The following is a 22,126-nucleotide window of genomic DNA, read 5'->3' on the forward strand; positions in this document are numbered from 1 at the left end:
CACGCGTTTCCAGATCTCACAAGATTCTTTGCTTTCACCTGTGTTTAACCGGATCCAGCTAAGCGCTAGAAATTATCCTATTGTTAAGACCGAAGGTTTGTTCACGTATGAACAACAAAGGGTTATTATTATTATTTTTATTATCACTATAATGTAGTTTAATCTGAATACAGGACTAATTTTGCTCTCATATGACTGGCTAAACTGTGAGTAAGAGGTTTTTTATAATAATGTTCTAGAAAAGTAATGTTAAGCATTTGGAAGATTCATATTGTACTTTGTTTCATGGGTACTGGATTGTTAAAATTTTTTATCTTTATCTATGAAAGCATGAAATTTATACAAAATATTAATTAAAACCTAAATACACAATTACAAAAACATATTACATACAATAATACTTACACTAATATATGAAACATTCAGGTCCTTTGCACTATAGCCTCGCGCTAAATTTCTTCTGACGTATACATCGTAATCTTTGACTATACGTGACACAACGTCACTTGTTGAAACTCCTTCTGTTCTTTCCGTAACAACAAACATACCACGGGCTTTAATGTGAGCATATACATCTGTTGCACTGCCCGTGGTATATGGAATATCGTCATGTGCTACAAAATCTATCTGGAAGTGGACAAATACTGCATTTCAGTTATTGTATCACACTTCCATAAAAATAGTCCAGCATATTTAAAAACTTAAAATATTTATGAAATTTTCCAAAAGAACAAACTAATTCTACTATTTCATACTGCAATACCAAATTTCTGTTAATTACTGAAAAGGAAATATGGGAGCACAAATTTATAAAACAAACCTTATGGTAGTCTAAAAAGTCATCCTCTAATGTCCAAGGTGCATCAGGAACCACTTCATCTACATAGCGACAATGCCGAACAGCTTCATACCGTTCGTCTTCAGACATAACAGTGCGCCCTTTGCGACTATGAGTGAGGGCATCATTACATACTGAAAAATCAGTGTTCAAAATTATTACTCCTTTTAAAACCCTCTGTATATAGCAAAACCATGAACCCCTCCACTAAAATTAGACTTAAAAATATTTAATTTTAAAAGAAATTTATATTTTTCATAAGATATACAGTAGACCCTTGACTCACGAACGCATTGACCCACGTACAACTCGATCCCGACCAAAATTATAGGTAAAATTTCACCCTTGACCTACGAACTAACTTTGAGATATGAACAAAAAAAAATGCGGAAAATAAAAATTCTGTTTGGGTCATGAACTAATTTTGAGACATGAACATTTGAAAAATGCTGGAAATTTCTGGAAAATAACAATTCACTTTGTTTCACAAACTAATTTTTAGACACAAATATTTGAAAAATGCGCGAAATCGCCCAGCACACGTGAGAGCGTTTGAGTTGCCATGGGAACAGCCATCCTCCAGCCGCCCACGCACGGCGTCACCCACGCATCGCTCTTTGTCTCATCTCATTGTGTACAAGACGTTCGTCAATTCGCTTAGCATTTTTTGCGCTAAAACTTGTGATTTTCTTCATAATGGGCCCTAAGAAAGTGAAGAGTGGTGGTGAAAGTAAGAAAGTGAAGAGTGATGGTGAGAAGAGGGTGCAGAGGAAGATAACCATTGAAATAAAGAAAGAAATGTGATGTGATAAAAGCCGCATTGGAAAAGTTGGAATGATGTCCAGTGCTTCCCTTGAATTGTATCATCCGGACAAAATTGTTACGAACAGGATCGTGAATATGCTCAATGAAAATTTAATGAGCCATTTCAGAAAAGTTATGCAAGGAAGGAAAAGGCAACAGACATTGGATAAGTTTGTGATTAAACGTTCACCAAAAAAACCTAGAAGAGTTGAATCTCCGGAACGAGATCTCCCCGACCTGGATGGGGGAGGGTCTCCTTCCGCACAATAACCTCCTCCCCACCCACCACCCTCCTCTTCTCTTGTCCGTCAAGCCAGAAGTCTCGCCAGTCATAGTAAGTGTTCACTTTACAAACGTTTTTTATAGTGTTAGTTTTACCATTATATTATTAGATATATTAAGGTTTTTTACACTGACTTTTACATTATCTGTGTAAAATAAGGCAAAATATACATAATATATATTGGTTCGTAGGGGTCGAGAACCAATTAATATTATTCCCATTAAACCTTATGGGAAATTAGCTCCGAGTCACGAACAATCTGGAACACGACCAAGGTCTAGGAACGGATTGTGTTCGTGAGTCAAGGGTCTACTGTACAAACAACAGCCTTTTTGGTAGGAGCATTCCTCAGTATGAACTGGAAATGTCATGTCCCTGGTCAGGAGAAAAAACTGGGAATCAATGATTCCTTTAGTGTCCTATCCCTGGCACAGGGATATAAAGGTGAGGGGCTTGAACATAAGCAACATGTGTCTGGACAAGAAAAATGTGCAGAACCATGTGCTACCCCAGCAGAAAGGAGAGCTCAAGTCACAAAAGTACCTATCTCCTTAGTTAATTGTCAAATAATGTGAGTCCTATGTTAGCTTTACACACACATTCCCTGGGGTTAAAAGGCAGATCAAGGAGGGAGGGAATACTTTATAAGTAAACCGCTCCAAGATAGGGTGCTTCATTGTGAAGCCTACTAGCATTGTGGCCTGTTCCAGCATGTACTTTGCCTGACTGCTACATAGCTGAGGAAGGAAAGGAAGGGAGAACAAAGACAAGCAAATCAGAGCCTTGATACCCTGACGACAACTGTTTTTGGGAAGTGGTTACATTTGGCACAGAAGAATCTTCTCAGCCTCAAGTCTGGAGTGGAAATTGAGGAGTTGGTCAACACAGCTGACCCTGTAATTAATTGGAACATCTTTTGGAGCTTTGCAGTCACTGGCATTGGTCAAAGGAGAATAACCAGTTTAATACTTTTCAAAATAACTTATGTGTCATTCCTTTTAATCTGATAAATTCCAAATTTTAACATTAAACTTTATCTGTTTCAGTTTGTTACAATCAGGTTTACTATGCCATATATTCTGCCATTCATTAATTATCATGGGTTTTAGATAATTTATATGACAACTAAAGAACGGTATAAGCCACAAGGGAAAGTGAAACACTGGAGTACCTACAAGATCTTTTGATTCACGTCCTTTAGTTAGCAGACCGACTGACATACATGAGAAACTGAGATGACAAGGAAGGGTCATATAAATGACAGATAGGGATTACAGTGGACCACCCGTATTCTCGTTCTCCGGATTCGCGGACTCAAACATTCACGGATTTCTTTCAGGAACGTTTCCCCGCATTATTCGCGGAAAATTCGCGCATTCGCAGTATTTTTCTATGAGAAATATCCACAAATTCCTGGTTTTCTTATCGATCTCAACATAAAAGCACTTTTTATGATAAAACTATAAAAAAAACCAAGTGTGAAAATTTTTAGTGGTTTTTCTTGAGTTTTAACTAACAAAATAGGCTGTTTTTAGCGTTTTTATAGGGGTTCCAAACATTCGCGGATTCTAACTATTCACAGGGGGGTCTGGTACGCATCCCCTGCAAATACGGGGGGACCACTGCATAAGGAGATTAGTACCTAGAATCCAACACACCTGGAGAATTAGTAACCTTCCCGAACAAGCATAAACATGGGTACAATTTAAGAGGTTTACAAAAAGATTAAGTCCAACTGCTCAGACACAGGGACAAGACAATTAAAGGATAATACATGGCAGCAATTGACCACATTCAAACCTTTGGTAAACAAAAACTTATTCACAAAACATATTAAACATATATATACAAATATCTATGAGTCAACTAATTTGCATTTAAGCCTGTGATTGTATCTTTGAGGTCATTCTTGAACATGTTACAAATGCAAGGGTCTAAATGAAACAGGCCACGACTAATATTAAAATTACAATGGGAAGTAAGTTGTATAATGGCAGATTCTAAAAGATTTCGTAATAAGACATCTTTTGATCTCACAATGACTGAAATACCAATCCAATTTATCTGGTGGTTGTTTTCACTTAAATGAATGAATATTGCATTAGATATTTGCCAAGTTTTGACAGAATATTAATGCTATTTGATTCTTACTTCTAAGCCCTTGCTCAATTGCCAGAGATAAAAGGAGGGGCAGTCCATACATGGAATTTTGTATATTATGTTGTTGCTTTCCCTGGGGCTATTTTTTATCAACATTCCTTTTAGTGCGTTATTATAGGAAAACATGAGGTTGACCTTAAGGGGGCTGGCCGGTACCCTTATATATAGGGCAAAAAATACAAAGTTATGAAAAAATTCATGCAGCTTCGTATGGCAATGGAAAATGCGTATACGAAATATATCGTCAAAATTCCTCATACTTTTGTAGTTACAGGGTAATTAGTAAACGTAACTCAATAAGCCAAAAACATTGATCTGTACAAGAAAATGCAATATTTCTTCTGTTATCGTGAATTTTGATAATTATTGTCAAAAAAATTGTGAACAAAGGCATCTGTAGAGATTCCATGAGTCGCACGAGGAAAGGGAGTCAGCTTACCACCTTTCAGTGTGAGCAGAAACCTCGTGTAGTGTACATGTTCAAGTTCCACCTGACATTACTTGTTTTCATGTCTGTTTATCTTTGTTTTAGCAAGAATTTCATCATGCTAATGAGGAAAAGACAAGAAAAACATCTCGCTAACATACAGATGAAGAAAATTCGCTCTGAGTCAGAACATCATAATATATGTGATATTAGCGTAGTTAGAGAAGAGAGAGAGGGAGGGGTGCATAGTAAGGAGCGCCCGTCTTGCCTGACGCACACGTCGCACAGTGCCCCAGGTTACAGTCTTGGAGCAAAGGGATCTTCATTTATGATAAATATAGTTTTGGCTTATTAATACCCAAAAAGGAATATGAAATTCATATTAATCATGATTTATTAACATTGTCTTTGTAAAAAGAGTAAACGTTTGAGTTTCGCCTCTGACATTCTCGTTTTTACATCTGTTTATCTTTGTTTCGGCAAGACTTTCATCATGCCAAAGAGGAAAAGACAAGCACAACATCACACTAACATACAGAAGAAAATTAGCTCTAATAAGCCGAGTTAGTGAAGGAGAGAGAGAGAAAGTTGCTTTGGAAGTAGTGCCCCGTCTTGCCTGATGCAGTGCCCCAGGCTACGATCTATGAGCAAAGGGATCTTCATTTATGATTAAATTTTGATAAATAACATAGTTTTTTGGTTTATTAATAACCCAAAAAAAAAACCCATAATAATCATTATTTATTAATACTGTGTAAAAATACAAAGAAAAACTTTGAATGCCCGTATCTCGAAACTATACTTATGGACCTTCAAATTCTACCTTCTCCCTTGGTTTTAAAGCTATAGCATTGAAATTTGGTATATAACTTAGAACGACATTATAGACCAATCAAACGAAGCCCTTTTTTCCAATTTTTGCTTCATTTTTTTCTGAAATTTTTTCTCCTGATTTATAGGGTATATTTTTTTACCATAATGAACAAATTCATATCTAGCAAAAAAATTACTTTTAGAAAAAAAACTCTTCACTTGTTTTGAGGTCTACATCAGGTCCACATGGTAATAATCAAAGGTCTTGATATTAAATATCAAGGGAGGAGATAGACTTTGAAAAATTTCAGGATAAATCGCCCTGGCGTCACAAAACCAAAGGTCAGAGGCGAAAATCATATGCTGTTTGGAGATGACCCAAGTCACCTTATTAAGTAGTATGAATGTCAAAGTCCTATCATTAAAAAATGGCATTAGCCGGCCTGCCCCCTTACAGGATTATGGTTTCAAAACCATTAAAATAAGGCAAACTGAGAATGTTCTTAGAAGTTTCTTTCTCCGTGTTACTTACACTATAAAACTTTTTGTGGGCTTTATTAAAGCAAATATCTAATATATATCAAGGATAACATCAATCTTTCCTTATTTTTCTTATGTATTAAATTTCTTGATCCAAATATTGGGCACTGACAATGCGTAATGCTCGTAAAACATAGAAGAAAAAATTGATATTTTGATATTAGATGGTGGCATAAATAGAAATGATCATTAGTTAATTTGTTCGTTGGTTTCCATTCTGGACTTCATAGTAAAGACTCAAAATCCCTTGGTGCATAATGACAGATTTGCTTAATTTTCAATTCCCTCCCTGAATGAGTTGGTGGACAGCGATTCTGGAGTTATTGCTTTGTCACGTCAGAGCTCTGCGCTGCTATCTAAAAAGGACTCGTCACCTAAGGCCTAGATGTCGTAGACGTTTTGTTAACACAGGCTGGTCCAGAAGGGAAGTGTCCAAGAACACCATTTCTTTCTGGCTAGGTGAGGTGATTAAACAGGCATACTCCTCACCTTATATTTCTGTCAGAGTCTGTGCAGGCTAGAGCACATGACATCAGAGGAATGAGTTCCTCTCTGGCATGTAAGAACTTGTCTGTTCATAGGGTTTTGAATGCTGGTTCCTGGCTTCGGCAGACCACATTCACTTCCTTTTACCTGAAAGACATTGCCCACAGTTCCTTGGACACTTTTTCCTTGGGTCTGGTGGTGGCTGCCCAACAAGTTGTGTAGCTCATCCAGTGCTCCTGCCTGGACAGTTTGTATCTTACCTAAGATGATTGTGTAGAAGAGAGAATGAGTGAGTTGGCTGGTCTCCCCCCTTTTTCTTCTTCCCCCTAAGGGTGGGGGGGATTTGTTTGAAGAATAGACACGTCATACACTGGAACTGGTTTGATATAGATGAATGTGGCAACCATACTGGTTACAGTTATTTGGGTTGTTCCTATACAATAGACAAATCTGCTTCTCAGGAGCACTTACTCCTCTCTCTGGCAAAGGGAGGGAGGAGTGGTAACAAACCCCTGTGGCCTACATGGTTTGTTGCTTGAACAGATAAGAGTTCTCTTTACCTTCGACGAATGCAATGAATCTGGACATGTCTCATTGTGTTTAATCCCAGCAGCCTGAGTTTTTAGATACTTGCTTATATATGCTCTCACAGGCTCAGACCCCCTTCTTTAGAACTCGATCTTCTACGAAGGGTGGTCAGGTGGGCTGAACCCCCAGCTGGTTCAGGGTAGATGTACCTCCCTCCAAGTATAAGTCTATCCTATTGTTAAGACTGAAGGTTTGTTCCATGTATTAACAAATGACAAATTTTCGATCAGTTTGTATTTTTCATAGCTAACAAACCTGAAGTCTTAACATTTACTGCCCACCTCTAGCTGCCCCTCTTATATCTGGGGTTGGAAGAAAGACTGACTCATCACAAGGCTCCAAGCCCGGTCGGTGACCAACTTCCACCTCATATACGCATGAGTTGCCAGATGCCACAGATTCCTTGCTTTACAATCTTTGACTGTTTTTTAACCGGTTTTTCTGCCATCACTAGAAGATTATCCTATTGTTAAGACCTCAGGGTTGTTAGCTATGAAAAATATACTGATTAAAAATTTGTCATATTCTTTCATCCCATATAAAATTTATTTAAGACTATTTGAAATGCAATTAACAATAATACTTATGTAGCAGAGTTCAGAGATACCTAATTAAACCTTTGATGGTTTAACTTGAAGCTTTGGGAGTTATCGCCTTAGGGCATCCTACTGGTAAGAAGTAGAAATTATTAGATACAAGAAAACTTTGCACTCTCCCTCCCCAAAAAAAAGAAATAATTGCCAAAAAGATTTTGTAGTTTTTGCAAAAAAAAAATGCAAACAAAAGTTGTAATTATAGCAAGGTAAATAGAAAAAAGTGAATGACAGAGTAACTTCACATTTTCTGTAAAATACGTGGCACCCAGTCAAGTGCGCTCTCTCTCTCTGAAGACAGCTACTGGCTGGAAGGAGCCAATCACATACTGTAGGCATTTTTAGAGGGGGTTCCAATAAAAATATTGCGGATTTTTGTTATTCGTGGGGGTTGTGGGCCCTAACCTCCGCAAATATGGGAGGGTTGACTGACTGTAGTTGCAATCTGCAGATATCCCACTCTTTGGAATAGGCTCTGTATTACTAACTTGCGCTCATGCACAGAGATACTAGGTTGACATGAAAAGCTATGGGATCTACTTATCTTGGGAGACAACACACTACAAACTCTTTAAAAAACAAAGGGAAAAATCATCAGGATCGTCTCCATCCCAGCATTATCCAGAATTTTCTTAACATCACTGGAGCAACATGCAAATTTTGTAAAAACAGATTCAGGATGACAAGCATCATGGAGAGGGACATCCTCAGCTGATTGCTTAGCTTCCCAAACCCTCAATGAAGCAAGTACCAGCCTTTTTTCCTAGGGTGGGGCAGGTAACTAACCTATCATCATCTGTTAGTAGTGGTGGAATTGAGGGTGAACCTGACCCAAAAGATAAATGATGCCAATTTGGTCCACTACAGATGAGGCGGAGTAATTCTTTCAAGTTTCATCTTCAAGGAATTATTGTAATTTCTCTAGGCTGTAAAGAATATTGTAATTTCTCTCGGTTGTATGGTAAGTTCTATTTGCAGCATGATGTAATTTTCAGGAACAGTTTCATCTCCATAAGATGAATTTGGTCTGTTTGTTATGGTAGGCTTATCTGCATGTAGCATCAAACCATAGCTGGTCATTTGTCCTAAATTTGATGACCTTTCTTGGGACATATTAAAAAAGCAATCAGCATTTTATTTATCTTCTTTCTTGTGATCAGGATCTAATATAACATCTGGAATATTAAGCTTCAATAATGCACATTATGCATACCAAAGCCTCATGCAATCTACCTACCAAAAATACATCTTGCACAATAAATGATATTATATGTGATGAAATCATGTTTTGGGACAAAATTTTAAGGATTGCATGATACACAAGACCAAATGATAAACAAGATAGTGCATCACCGACTTAAGGTGACACCGACTTATGGCAGTTTCGATATTACAGCTCCTTTTCAGCATTGTTAACAGCATTTTACAGTGCAGTAGTTATGGCGGCATAAGCTCGTTGATGGCACTAATGGCAAGAATAGGCATCAAGTTATCTATGCTTATGGCACTGTAACTTGATGCAACATCAAGTTATAATGCTGGAAGTCCCATTAAAGCGCCGATAACGACGAAACACTGACTTAAGGCAGAAATCAACTTACCCCCCACAATAAGTCGAGGACTTATACGCAAATTATGGTTATTTTTGGTGCTGTATATTTTTGAGCTTTACAGAATGTTTTGTTAGAAATATGCTCGTGTATTTGCAAAGCAAATTTCAGTTCTGAAATCTGAATTACTATTCCAAAAATGAAAACAGCTGGCCCCAAGGGTTTTGAATACAGGGTGAACTTGTACTGGATGAGAGAAAAACTCTCAACACACAATTGGAATCTCATAATTATTTACTACATTAACTGTCTGTCAATATGGCAAATACAAAGCAAGAAGGAATATTCTAAATTATAATGGTTTGCATGAAGACATTTGAATTTTCAAAAATTGTATAAACATATCAACAATTTTATAAAAAGCCTATAAGTCCTAAAACTTTAACCCTAAATGAAATGGAATAATTTAAAAAAACTGCTTTTTAACTTATATGTATTTGCAAAAATATCATACCATACTAGTAAATTATACTATTCAGTCTTGGAAAACAATTGAACATCCCATCCAAGAAAATATTATTTCCAATCATTATTAGTTTTCTCATTTTATTAATCTTGTTTTTCTCCTATGTTATGTACTTACCTCCAACAATAAGATAAACATTAGGAAACAAATTTTTCGCCTGCATCAGCTGCCTTGCATGACCCTGATGGAAGAGATCATAAATGCCATCAGCATAAACTCTGATGGGTCTTGGCGCAAGTCCAGCCTTCGCCATTTCTTGTGTGATTTTTACGTTGTAATTGCATGCATTTCTTTCCCTCACACCTTCTTCATCTTCAGCAAATGGTGCTGGTTTACATATAGTCTGCAAGGTGAACAAATAATTAGTTACTTCCTGCAACAAAATAAACATATTTTAAAACAGAATTCTAACTAGTTTTTTTTTTAGATACAAACCTAGACATTTGGATTACTAACTAGTTTTTTTTTTAGATACAAACCTAGACGTTTGGATTACTATCTCCTATTCCTGATTTTCCAGGAATCTAGATGCCTAATTCCAATTTCAAAAGAAAATCACCCACTGACTGGTATACATCACTTGCCCCTCATGGATCCACAAATCAGATATGTAAGACCCTCATTTCTCATATAGTCTAGGGGCTATAGTTGTGAACAATTCTGCAGGGTTGGGAGGATGAACATTTAATGCAAATGATGGGTTTACATTGTACATTTTTAAAAATCTGTTTGTTTCACAGTACACCTATCATTTACATTAACCCTTAAATGCCGAAGCGGTATTTAAAAAATCATCTCCTGTATGCCAGCGGCGTTCGCGATGTGAGCACTGAAGTTGAAAAAATGTTTTTTTCAAAAAATCACAGTACGCTTAGTTTTCAAGATTAAAGCTGGTATCACACTAGTCATTTCTTGCTCGTGGTTTTGGCCAGCATCCAGCCGATGCTCGCGAGCAAAAGTGTTGTATCGTCACACTAGGAACTCGTGGTTTCGAGGAGCCGTAGGAAAAAGTAAACAAAACTGATCAGCTGATATCATCATGGTGCCCAGAAATTGTCGGACTGTTGCAAGATGCGCTGCAGTGGTTTATTTCTCGGAAACTTACGTGAATGCAAGAGTAACAAAAAACGTTTGTGGGTTCAAGAGTGGCTCAGGAGAGTACGTCTTATCAGCAGCAGCAGCCATCTGTTTGTTTACACTATGCTGTGGCTCGCAGCTCGTGCTGGCTGCTTCCCGTCCTGCTGGGAAGCTAGAATCTCGAGCTAAAAGCTCCCAGTTTTTCATTCTCGGCAGCAAACGGCTCGCTGCTCGAGAAAAAAATGCCTAGTGTGAGGCCAGCTTAAGAGTTCATTTTTGGCTTATTTTTTTGTCATTGCCTGAAGTTTAGTATGCAACCATCAGAAATGAAAAAAAATATCATCATATATAAATATTGGATATGACAGCGCGAAAAAAGATTTGTATATAATTGTATACAAATCGCGCTGTGAGCAAAACGGTTAAAGCTAACGAGTTAATTTTTTTGTTGTATTGTACACTAAATTGCGGCGATCATTTTGGTATATAACACATTGTAAAACGATCAAGGCAACACAGAGAAAATATTATCACAAAATGATGCATGAATTCATATCGAGCGGACGTAAAAAAAAAAAAAAAAAAAAAAAAAAAAAAAAAAAAAAAAAAAAGTTTTCAAAAATTCACCATAAATTGAAATATTGTGCTAGAGACTTCCAATTTGTTGCAAAATGAATGTAATTGATTGAATATTACTAGACTGTAAGTGTTGTAGCTTACAATTTTAGTTTTTGACCATTTCAGTCAAGTTAGATTTGACCGAAGGATGAATTTTTTCTATTTATCGTTATTTATATGAAAATATTTCAAAACTGATAAAAGCTACAACCATAGGTTGTTTTTTGTTGTATTGCACATGAAATTGCACAAATTTTCATATATAAAACTTTATGTAATGGCTAATTAAAAATGGTGCAAATTACGACAATCGGACGAAAAATTTATGATTTTTTCGAAAGTTACCGAGCGGACGTAAGGAAAAAGTTTTTCATAAATTCTCCATAAATCGAAATATTGTGCTAGAGACTTCCAATTTGTTGCAAAGTAAAGGTAAATGATTGAATATTACTAGAATGTAATAGTTTTAGCTTACAATTGCATTTTTCGACCATTTCGGTCGAGTCAAAGTTGAACGAAGGTTGAAATTTTGGCACATCATTATTTATATGAAAATATTTCACAACTGATAAAAGCTACACCCATGAGTTGTTTTTTGTTGTATTCTACATGAAATTGCGCACATTTTCATATATAATACTCCATGTAATGGCTAATATAAAATGGTGCAAAAATTATGTCAAAGTGACGAAATAATTTCTGAGATGTGTTGCTGATACTTTTTAGTGCGAGAAGAAAGAAATTTGCGCATGCGCGCCTGGGTAACGATTGTAAACAAAACAACGCCTTGATCCGTGAGTTCCCAGCATCCCCCAAGGCGCGTGATTCAAAAGTTTTTGCCTAGTAGGCCTATAACTATTTTTCCTCGAATTTAAAAAAAAAAAAATTTTATATCGACGTACCATACGTCCAATCAGCACCCAACAGACAATTTATATCGACGTTTAATACGTCCAATCAGCGTTAAAGGGTTAACCTGTTTGCAATCTTAGTGAGAAAACTAATCTGGTGAATAAAATTCCTAGATTTCCCTGACTTGAATGAAAAATTCAACATAAACTTGAATTTACCAGAAAAACAAATGGCTCCTGAGCGAACAAGAAGTTGTAGCATAAAGTAAAAAACCACAAGAATTAATTTTGCAATAGTGTGTCCATAACAATCTCCCAAGATGTAAAAATGTGGTTACATCACCATACACAACACCAAGTGAAGAAGAATAAACATCTGGCTGACTTGGGTCAAATGGTGAAATGGCACGTAAAACTAAAATAATGAAGCAAAGAATTCAATCAGTTACATCACTTTCAATGAGTCATACATGTTGCCATCCATTACCTCACAGGATACTTCTAAGATGACCATTCTGAGCTTTAGCTAAAAAGGTATTTTTAAGTTGCACCTGGAAGGACCAGTAAATAGGTATAGTATAGATATTCACTTCAACAGTCTCCGAAGTGCACTATAACAATGAAAAAATATTTAATATGCCACTGCATTCATGATGCCATTTACTTGATCTTACAAGGCTGCAAATTCTTACACAGCAATTAGGACATGATCCTTGCTCTGCTAGGAAATAAGAAATCTCCTAAAAGATTTAGCATTAAGTGTAGCCAGAATGTCTCTCTTAAGTCAAGATGGGTACCTCAAAACAAAAAGCTTTGCATCTCCCAATTCCTATAAGATTAACCCTTAAACGCCGACTGGACGTATTTTACGTCGACATTTTTTGTCTCTCAGGTGCCGACTGGACATATTTTACGTCGACATACAAAAGTTTTTTTAAAATTCGCGGAAAAATACTTTTAGGCCTACCAGCCAAAAACTCTTGAATCACGCGCCTTGGGGGATGCTGGGAGTTCACGGATCAAGGTGTTGTTTTGTTTACAATCGTTACGCAGGCGCGCAAGCGCGAATTTCTTTCTTGCCGCACTAAAAAGTATCTGTGACACATCTCGGAAATTATTTCGTCACTTTGACATAATTTTTGTACCATTTTAAATTAGCCGTTACATGGAGTATTATATATGAAAATGTACGCATTTTTATGTAAAATACAACAAAAAAATATTCATGATTGTAGCTTTTATCATTTTTGAGATATTTTCATATAAATAACGATAAGTACCAAAATTTCAACCTTCGGTCAACTTTGACTCTACCGAAATGGGTCGAAAAACGCAATTGTAAGCTAAAACTCTTATATTTTAGTAATATTCAATCATTTACCTTAATTTTGAAACTAATTGGAAGTCTCTAGCACAATAATTCGATTTATGGTGAATTTATGAAAAAAACTTTTTCCTTACGTCCGCGCGGTAACTCTTCCGAAAAAAATCATACATGCGATTGTGGTAATGTTTGCACCATTTTAAATTAGCCGTTACATAAAGTTTTATATATGAAAATGTGCGCAATTTCATGCACAATACAACTAAAAACAACCCATGGTTGTAGCTTTTATCAATTTTGAAATATTTTCATATAAAAAATGATAAGTGACAAATTTTCAATCTTCGGTCAACTTTGAATCTACCGAAATGGTCGAAAAACACAATTGTAAGCTAAAATGCTTATATTATAGTAATATTCAAGTATTTACCTTCATTTTGCAACAAATTGGAAGTCTCTAGCACAATATTTCGATTTATGGTGAATTTATAAGTAAAATTACATTTTCTTTACGTTCGCGCGGTAACTCTTCCGAAAAAATCATACGTGCGATTGTCGTAATGTTTGCACCATTTTAAATTAGCCATTGACATAAAGTTTTATATATGAAAATGTGCGCAATTTCATGTATAATACAACAATAAATAGTTGAAGGTTGTAGCTTTTCTCATTTTTGAAATATTTGCATATAAATCACGATAAATAGAAAAAAAAACCACGTTCAGTCAAATTTTTTGACTCTACCGAAATGGTCGAAAAACGCAATTGTAAGATAAAACTCTTACAGTCTAGTAATATTCAGTCATTTATCTTCATCGTGAAACAAATTCGAAGTCTCTAGCACAATATTTAAATTTATGGTGAATTTTTTAAAAAAAACTTTCCTTCCTTCCCTCCACGCGCGATTCTCCGCCACAAATCTCCGAAATGCGTAAGTCCCATTCTCGGAATATTTGCTCCGTTCATATTAGGCATTTCATAGAGTTTTATATATGAAAATGTGCGCAATTTCATGTAGAATAAAACAAAAAATATTTGAAAGTTGTAGCTTTTCTTATTTCCGAAATAATTGCATATAAAAAAATATATATAAAAAAAATTCGACATTCGGTCAACTTTAACTCTTCCGATATTGTCGAAAACTGCATTTGTAAGCTAATACTCTTACAGTATAGTAATATTCAATCATTTGTCTTCATTTTGAAAGAAATTGGAAGTCTCTAGGACAATATTTAGATTTATGGTGAATTTTTGAAAAAAATATTTGTTTACATCTGCGCGTTACGAATTCATGCATTATTTTGTGATAATATTTTCTCTGTGTTGCTTTTATCGTTTTACAATGTGTTATATACCAAAATGATCGCAATTTAGTGTACATTACAATGAAAAAAAAGTAACTTGTTACCTTTAACCGTTTTGCGCACAGCGCGATTTGAATACAATTATATATGAAATTTCGTTTTTGCGCTATCATATATCGCATTATTTATATATGATAATGATAATTTTTTTTCATTTCTGATGGTTGCATACTAAACTTCAGGCAACGAAAAAAAAAAGGAGCCAAAAATGAACTCTCAATCTTAAAAACTAAGCGCGCTGTGATTTTTTGAAAAAAATATTTTTTCCGCTTCCGCACTTACTCTGAAACGTCTCCGGCACACGGGAGACTTTTTTTTTACCGCTTCGGCGTTTAAGGGTTAACAATCTGTGATTTATGTAGCAGGGTCTTGCTATACAAAATATTCCTGGAAATGCCTCCCATTTAGAAAAGGAAGAGAGCCCCGAGATGCTAGGTTTGAAAAAGCTAAGTAATAAGACGCGGTGTGTGAAAGTCTAAGGCAAGTTTCTAACATACCCCCAAGCCACCGAATAGCATTGGTCATTTCTAGAAAAGTACTTGATTTCTCTGTTTTGGCTACAAACATGACCACTTCCATCCCACTGGAGGCTGACTACAGGAAACTTCCACCTCACTGGTCTCTGACCAACTGCTAACTGTGTCCACTAAGTTGACAAATAGCTCTGAACCATAGAGCATTCCCTCTCTGAATGGTAAAGGCTTGCAGAGCTAATAAAAAACATGACCACTTCTATCATAGTTAAAGTCACTCAAAGAATGAATGGTCACATAACTATTATCAGGAGGCTTTGGCCGCATAGAAATCATCCAGAACTACCAGTATGGATAAAGTCCCACCAGAAACAAATAGGTAAGGTGATGTTTCAGAAGAGCTCCCACACAAGAAAATCTTGATAACATCTAAGTCCTGCTCCCACACAAGAAAATCTTGATAACATCTAAGTCCCTGCCTTCCCTTTTCAAGTAGAAATAAATCTGGGCTGAACCAACTGGCTCATAGGGAAATATATCACATCCAAGACTCCAATTCCATTACAATTAATTACAGCTACAATTAGGCACTGTATGTGTGTCATTATAAGCAATTTCTCATGAATGTTAGCAATTAGCGACTTCAACATATTTTGATGCAGTTTACAGCTAGCCAGGCAACCTTTGGCAGTCTTAATCTGAGGTCCTTTAAGAGCAAACAAACTAAGTCCTGATGTCTTTCCAGATGTTCCTTCTATCTCACTTATATAATTTTTTAAAATTATTTCTAATATATATTTGATTGTCACCCCTCCTCTTCTCTTTGAGTTATGATTACTATTGACAGTTAAAAAGGGTAACCAATAGGCATCAAAAGGGAGAGATCTAGAATCAGAAACCTTGTCTAAGGCTGACCATCCCTTCAAATGCCAGGGTAGAAAGCTTTAATGGCAAAGGTGGCTGAGAAAAACACCACCATCTGCTGACAAGCAGCTCTGACCAAAGAGATATTTCACCTCCAACACCAATACTTGAAGATGATTCTAGTCTTTTAAACGGCCTCTCAAGAATCAAAAGCACCTGAGATCTATGAAGAGGGAAGAGAAAACTCTCTCATCAGAGGGGAGGCTGAAAACATCCAGGGATTACGAGCCAGAACTCTCAAAACCCAGAAATAAGAAACTACAAGCCGATGGATCTGAAGTTCAACCACACACACTTTGCAGGTCTGGATATTATTCGACATAGGCACATGGGACTTCCTTGATTTTGTCAGGGAAGAGAAATCAACCTGCTATTTATGTGTACCAAAAGGTGAAATGGCAATGGTAGACATATGGTTGAGGTTGCTTTCTAGGAAAGAAGCCTTTCTCTATACTTAAACCAAACAGGCATGGAGAAAAAACCTGTTACATGTTGTGTCGAATGGTAGCCAGATGTAAGCTAAAAACTCGAAGTCTTGAACTTCACCATACAGGTGTTTAGGGACTGTACATCCCTGTTACCTGTCTTTGATGGTACAGTGAAACCTTGATTCTTGTAAATTTTTTTCAACGAAATTTTGTCTGTGGTTTCGTATATACCCTTGGATTTCGTGTACTTGGAAATGTTCCTTTCAGAGCCCACCAAGTGCCTAGGCCCCATACCAAGTGCCCAAACAAAGCATCTTGTGTTTTCTCGTGACCCATTCTGCTTTTGTGTTCATTGTTTTTGTCATTTTTGTGCTTTTTTATTCAAGTGCAACTGCTAAATAAGCCATCATGGGGCCAAAAGAAAGTTCAAGTACTAGCCCTTCTGTAAAAATGGCAAGAAACACTACAGAATTCAAGAGAGAACTTGTAGCAAAGTGTTGGAGGATGTTGCATGCCGATCTCAGTGAGAAAATCCCTACAACAAGCACTGCTGTTAGTGAATTTAAGGCCATCAGAGGTTCGTTTCAAAAAATTCAGAAAGCAAATGGGTATACATAATGTGCCTACTTCAGGGATTAAGAACACATTTGCAAAGTGGAGTGATATAAAAAATTGTGGAAAATTATCATCCAAACAAAAGTTGTAATTTGTTTCTCCAACATTTTTAATGACAATGCTGTGTTAATTTTAGGCAAATTTTAAAGAAATACCAGAAACAAATGTCTCTGGACAGTTTTGTTGTGTGCCAAGGATCCATTAACTCTGAAGTTGGTCCTAGTGCAGTAAAAAAACGAAGAGGGAAATAACCTCACATAATGCCAGTAAAAAAAACAAAGAGAAGCAACCCCAGATAGGTATTTGATACCGGAAGTCCTTCTGGAGGGAGATTCCCCTTCCAAACAATAACCTCTACTCCTCCCTCTTCCCTACTTTCCATCTTCCATATGCTAACAAGTGGTTTTCCATAAAGGTAAGAGTGGTGTTAAATGTTCATTTATTCATTTCATTAGTCATTTATGTTTATTTCTCATTGTTTTTTGTATGTATAGTGCTAGCCCACTATTTTGCGGGGTAGGTTCCAGAACCCACCGTGGAAATGCAAAACTCAAATGCCAAATACCATGTACCACTTAGAATAAGATGCTTATAACTGTCTGCTTTAACAGTTAACTGAAAGAAGCAAATTGGTAATAATTTTAAGATACAACCCACAGAAAAATTCGTGAATTGGTGAAAGTTCCCATGACAATGAAAAATATGTTCCATAAAAATCAGTGACAAAGTAAAGCACAAAATAGTGGGGTAGTGCTGTATTCCCAAATTGAATGAGCAGTGCAACTGGGTCAGTCGAACCCTTCCCTGTGCGATCCTGAAAAATCGGTATAGAAGAGTCAAAGTGTTTCCCTATCACCCCAGTCATCTGACCAAGGAAAGACCACTGGCAACCTAATCCGACCATAGGTCAGGTAACGAAAGCCAAAAGTCCATGCAAAGAATCCATGTAAAACCCTCTGTGTGTGATCCCAAAGGAGTGAAGTGAGAAAAGATTGAAGTGTTTCCGTTACTACTAATTCTCTGAGAAAGAGAATTAGACTTGAAAGGAAGCTCAAAAGCTTATGGAGAGATGAGACAAAGAGAAATCAGAGACAAAGGAAAATCAGTGTCTAAGGGAATAATGCCCAGGAAATCAATCACCTATGGTGATCGAGACTGCCTGCCCTTCCCTGAATGGAAAGGCAGACAGAGAGAAGCTTAATAAGCCTTACATGAGGCAGACTCCACCCACTCTAAACTCGCAGCCATAGTCAGAATGGAGGTGATGATTAGAAAAACGACATAGATGAAGATAAAGGGAAGAGGGACGCCTCTACCTCTTTCCACCACTGTCAAAACTCGTCTTGTCTGCGAGTTGTCAAGAATCACAAAGGCTAAGCCACAGAAATCAGAGAATTAGGGCTACATAGCCTATTCTTCCCATGTATACAAAAGAAGGCCCTGATAGCAGGATTACCATGAAATAAGGTAAACCTTACTATCATAGAATTTCCATGTGGCTAAATCTACCATACCTGAAAGGTAAATACAGGACAGGGGTTCCGTTCTTGAGACGCATTGTAAGCTGAAAATAGTTGTAAGCCAGAACATCGTCAAAATGCTTTGGGTGCATTAAAAACTATGTAGACTGCATTCTTATTGCATTTTTCATAAAAAAAACCCTTCAAATATTGATTATTTTGCATTTTTGGAGTCATATTTCTTCTGCCAGATCAGCGTTGTAGGCGTTGTAACTCTGGAACTTGCGTCGTAAACCTGGAAATAATTTCTGATAAATATAATTGAAAAGCATTGTAACCTCTGAACGTCGTAAGCCGAACCCGTCGTAACCCGAGGACTGCCTAAGTATATAAGAGAATATTATACCTACTGTTCAACTACTAGAAGCTGTTACATGTTAAAAAAAAAAAAAAAAAAAAAAAAAAAAAAAAAAAAAAAAAAAAAAAAAAAAAAAAAACAAAAAAAAAAAAAAAAAAAAACTTAATTCCCTGCAAGATGGCTTATTTGACCATTTAGTTTGAAAAATTGCAATACGTATAAACACAGTCAAAATCCAAAACGGAAAAGGAACACAAGTTTAATCATGAAAAGTTTGATGGGCAAACGTGGGGCAGAGTTGTGAAAGATGTCTGAAATCGATGGCAGTTGGAAGGAGTGGAGTGCAGACAGACTGGTGGATGGGGCTTTGCCCTGGCTGCTAGCAGTTTACTACCTTGTCAATAAGCTTGAATGGCTGTTCCAGCTCACATTCACAAGCTAAATACCCATGTAAAGAATAAAGTTTTGTTTTTGTGTAGGATCAAATGTATATTACTGTATATTTACTAAGGAACTTAGTAAAAAATTAATTATCAAAAATATCCAGGAAAATAAATTAAGAATAACTATTTTACATGAAATTTTCATCCTGCTAACTTTACTTACAACACAGATACGTACTATTAGTTAGTTGAACCTATTATCAGAAGCAAGAAATGATTATATTTCTGTAAAATATAAAAACTAATAGGTATCTAACCCACACAAATAATGGAGCAAAATCTGAATTAGATATGTACAATTCATACTTTAAGATGAAGTACAGAATTTAAAGTTAGCCAAAAGCATACAAAAAATTAAAAACAGGACTACCCCCATGTTCAAAACAATCAGTGCAATAAATATGCTTTATAACTACACATACAAGCAATATGTTAAGTTGGCAGAAAAAACTAAATTAAAAAGACACAAATACTTGCATAACTGCAAATGTACCAAGAACCAAAATTAAAAATCAATTATAAAATAACAAATTAAATGTACGGTAACAGTGCAGAACTGCAAACATTACACTGGCTAAACAATGGCAGCATCTATTATGAAACTAATATTAAGTTTATTATAATTATCAATATTATTATCATATTCAAGTACATAAGTAGTTTAAGCAGACCACTGAGTTCATGTATGTATTTTTCAAGAGGGTAAAATCACCACACACTGTACTCAGAATGCTATTTTGTATCTGTCCTCAGAATACTTTTTCATAAGAGAAAAGCTGTTATAGATAGAGGATGAAGCTTAAACTTGGAAAAGCCAGTTATTCCTTATGATTTGTTTTATCATTAAACATGGGTGGAAAAGAAAGAGATGATAAAACGGATTAAATTTATGTCCAAACCAACCAGAAACCCATGAGCCTTGCCTCAGCATGCATAGTTTAGCTACACAGCCAACAGGCGATCTCTTTCTTCATCGTTTGAACTGGGAATGAACTGTCTGGGATTTGTGAAAAACAAAGAACAGAGGCTAATGTAAGTGATAGGTAAGTTGTGAGGCTAATGTAAGTGATAGGTAAGTTGTGAAACAAAAACTTTACAAATAAACTAATAAATGGGATCTATAATTCCTATTAACTGAAAATGCAAATTAAAGTCAGAAGGTTAATTTTTATACTATATATACCAAATGGTAGCAAATAATACAGTTTATCATTATTTGCTTTGCACACCAATCAGAACAGCAGTACAAGCAAATCACAGTCTAATGCAATTTCTCATAGGAAAACTACACAGACATTTACTTATACTGTCCAAAGAGATCTCACTCATGTCAGCATGAAGAGACAAAAGCCAACATACTTGCTTGCATTTCTTCTACTGACATGGAACGTGTAAATAATGAAAGGAGTACAAGTCCAGTGTCAAAGATCTATCATCATACAGAAATTTCCATCTTCATTACTGTTCATGACATGGCTCTTTTTGAGGGTCAGCATCATTTACAGTAAAATTCATGTAAACCCCCCTTGGTCAAAATGTTATAAAATTAACCGTAACAGCACAAACTGGCTGTGTAAGCATGCAACTGCAGTATCTTCTCGAGTGCTACTTGCTGTTTTTATGCAACACCTAACTAAAATAATGAGCAATCATCAATGATTGATTGATAAGTGCAATGTCACATGCTTGAGCTGCCTACAGTAAGATTAATTTTACAACAAAAGCAGACTGAATTTCTACTAAGCACCTTTGTTACAAATTTGAATTGTTTCACATTCAGGTTAAAGTCCTTATACCAGTTTCCTTCTAGGAAAAGGCTTCCTTTCATAATCAGCATCACCTTAAATTTCATAACAAGCTTCTATGAGTAATGACATATGAAACAAAAATCTTAAAATTCTAAACACACACAAAATAATTGAAACATTTTTCATTTAAGGTTTAATTGTGAATTTCATGTTTAGCACAGATTATGACAGCTGAAAAGAATTCTTGACACGTCCTATCTCTACATAAACAAGTAGAATCCTTGAATGACTTCAAGTTACATGAAAATCTGCAAAATTATCATACAAAAACATTACACAAAAAAATCAAATTTGAGAGTACCTCTTTGCAGTAAACTGCTTTAATCATCAAAGTATGTTAAACTAACAAAATTTCTTGGTAATCACATATTAAATGGTTGCAGTGTGGTACCTTGTGTCATGACGCAATCTGCAGATTGTCTTTTGTGGGTGTCCCTGCATTGTTGCAGGAGCTGATTTTGCTGTATGTGGTGCTGTGTACTTTGTTCATGGCACCACCACCTCATAAGAGGGCCAAGAAGGAGCTAACCCTTCAGAAGATGCTGAAAATCATTAAGAGGATCTAGGTTGGCTGGTAGATAGAGCCATATCATTGGAGAGTATGGCACAGGATGGTCTATTTTACAGGTCCTCAACAATGCAAAGAATAAGCGGAAGAAGTACGCAACTGACTCTGGAAGAATACTTCCAAGGGTGAGGCAAAACAACGTCATGGTCAAGCCTGCCATGAGAAGGATGAACTGTCAACCTTGACCTTGTTTTGTCAGAAGAGGTC

General features: G+C 36.2%; 2 protein-coding genes across 2 annotated transcripts in view; one reads left to right on the top strand and one right to left on the bottom strand.

Moving 5' to 3' along the window:
- The window catches only part of LOC135219775 (choline-phosphate cytidylyltransferase A-like), a 327,433-nt gene that overhangs the window by 163,631 nt on the left and 141,676 nt on the right, over nt 1-22,126 (top strand). The window lies entirely within an intron of this gene.
- The window catches only part of LOC135220059 (choline-phosphate cytidylyltransferase B-like), a 26,881-nt gene continuing 5,112 nt past the window's right edge, over nt 358-22,126 (bottom strand). Inside the window, exons 2-5 of the mRNA XM_064257388.1 lie at nt 12,493-12,569; nt 9,726-9,981; nt 821-972; nt 358-627 (exon numbers count right to left, since the gene is read on the bottom strand). Coding sequence (XP_064113458.1) covers nt 373-627; nt 821-972; nt 9,726-9,981; nt 12,493-12,569 — 740 coding nt within the window. The 3' untranslated portion in view covers nt 358-372. The remainder of the gene's footprint in view (nt 628-820; nt 973-9,725; nt 9,982-12,492; nt 12,570-22,126) is intronic.

The sequence above is a fragment of the Macrobrachium nipponense genome, chromosome 1 (genome assembly GCF_015104395.2).
Source record: "Macrobrachium nipponense isolate FS-2020 chromosome 1, ASM1510439v2, whole genome shotgun sequence".
Taxonomy (NCBI): Eukaryota; Metazoa; Arthropoda; class Malacostraca; order Decapoda; family Palaemonidae; genus Macrobrachium; species Macrobrachium nipponense.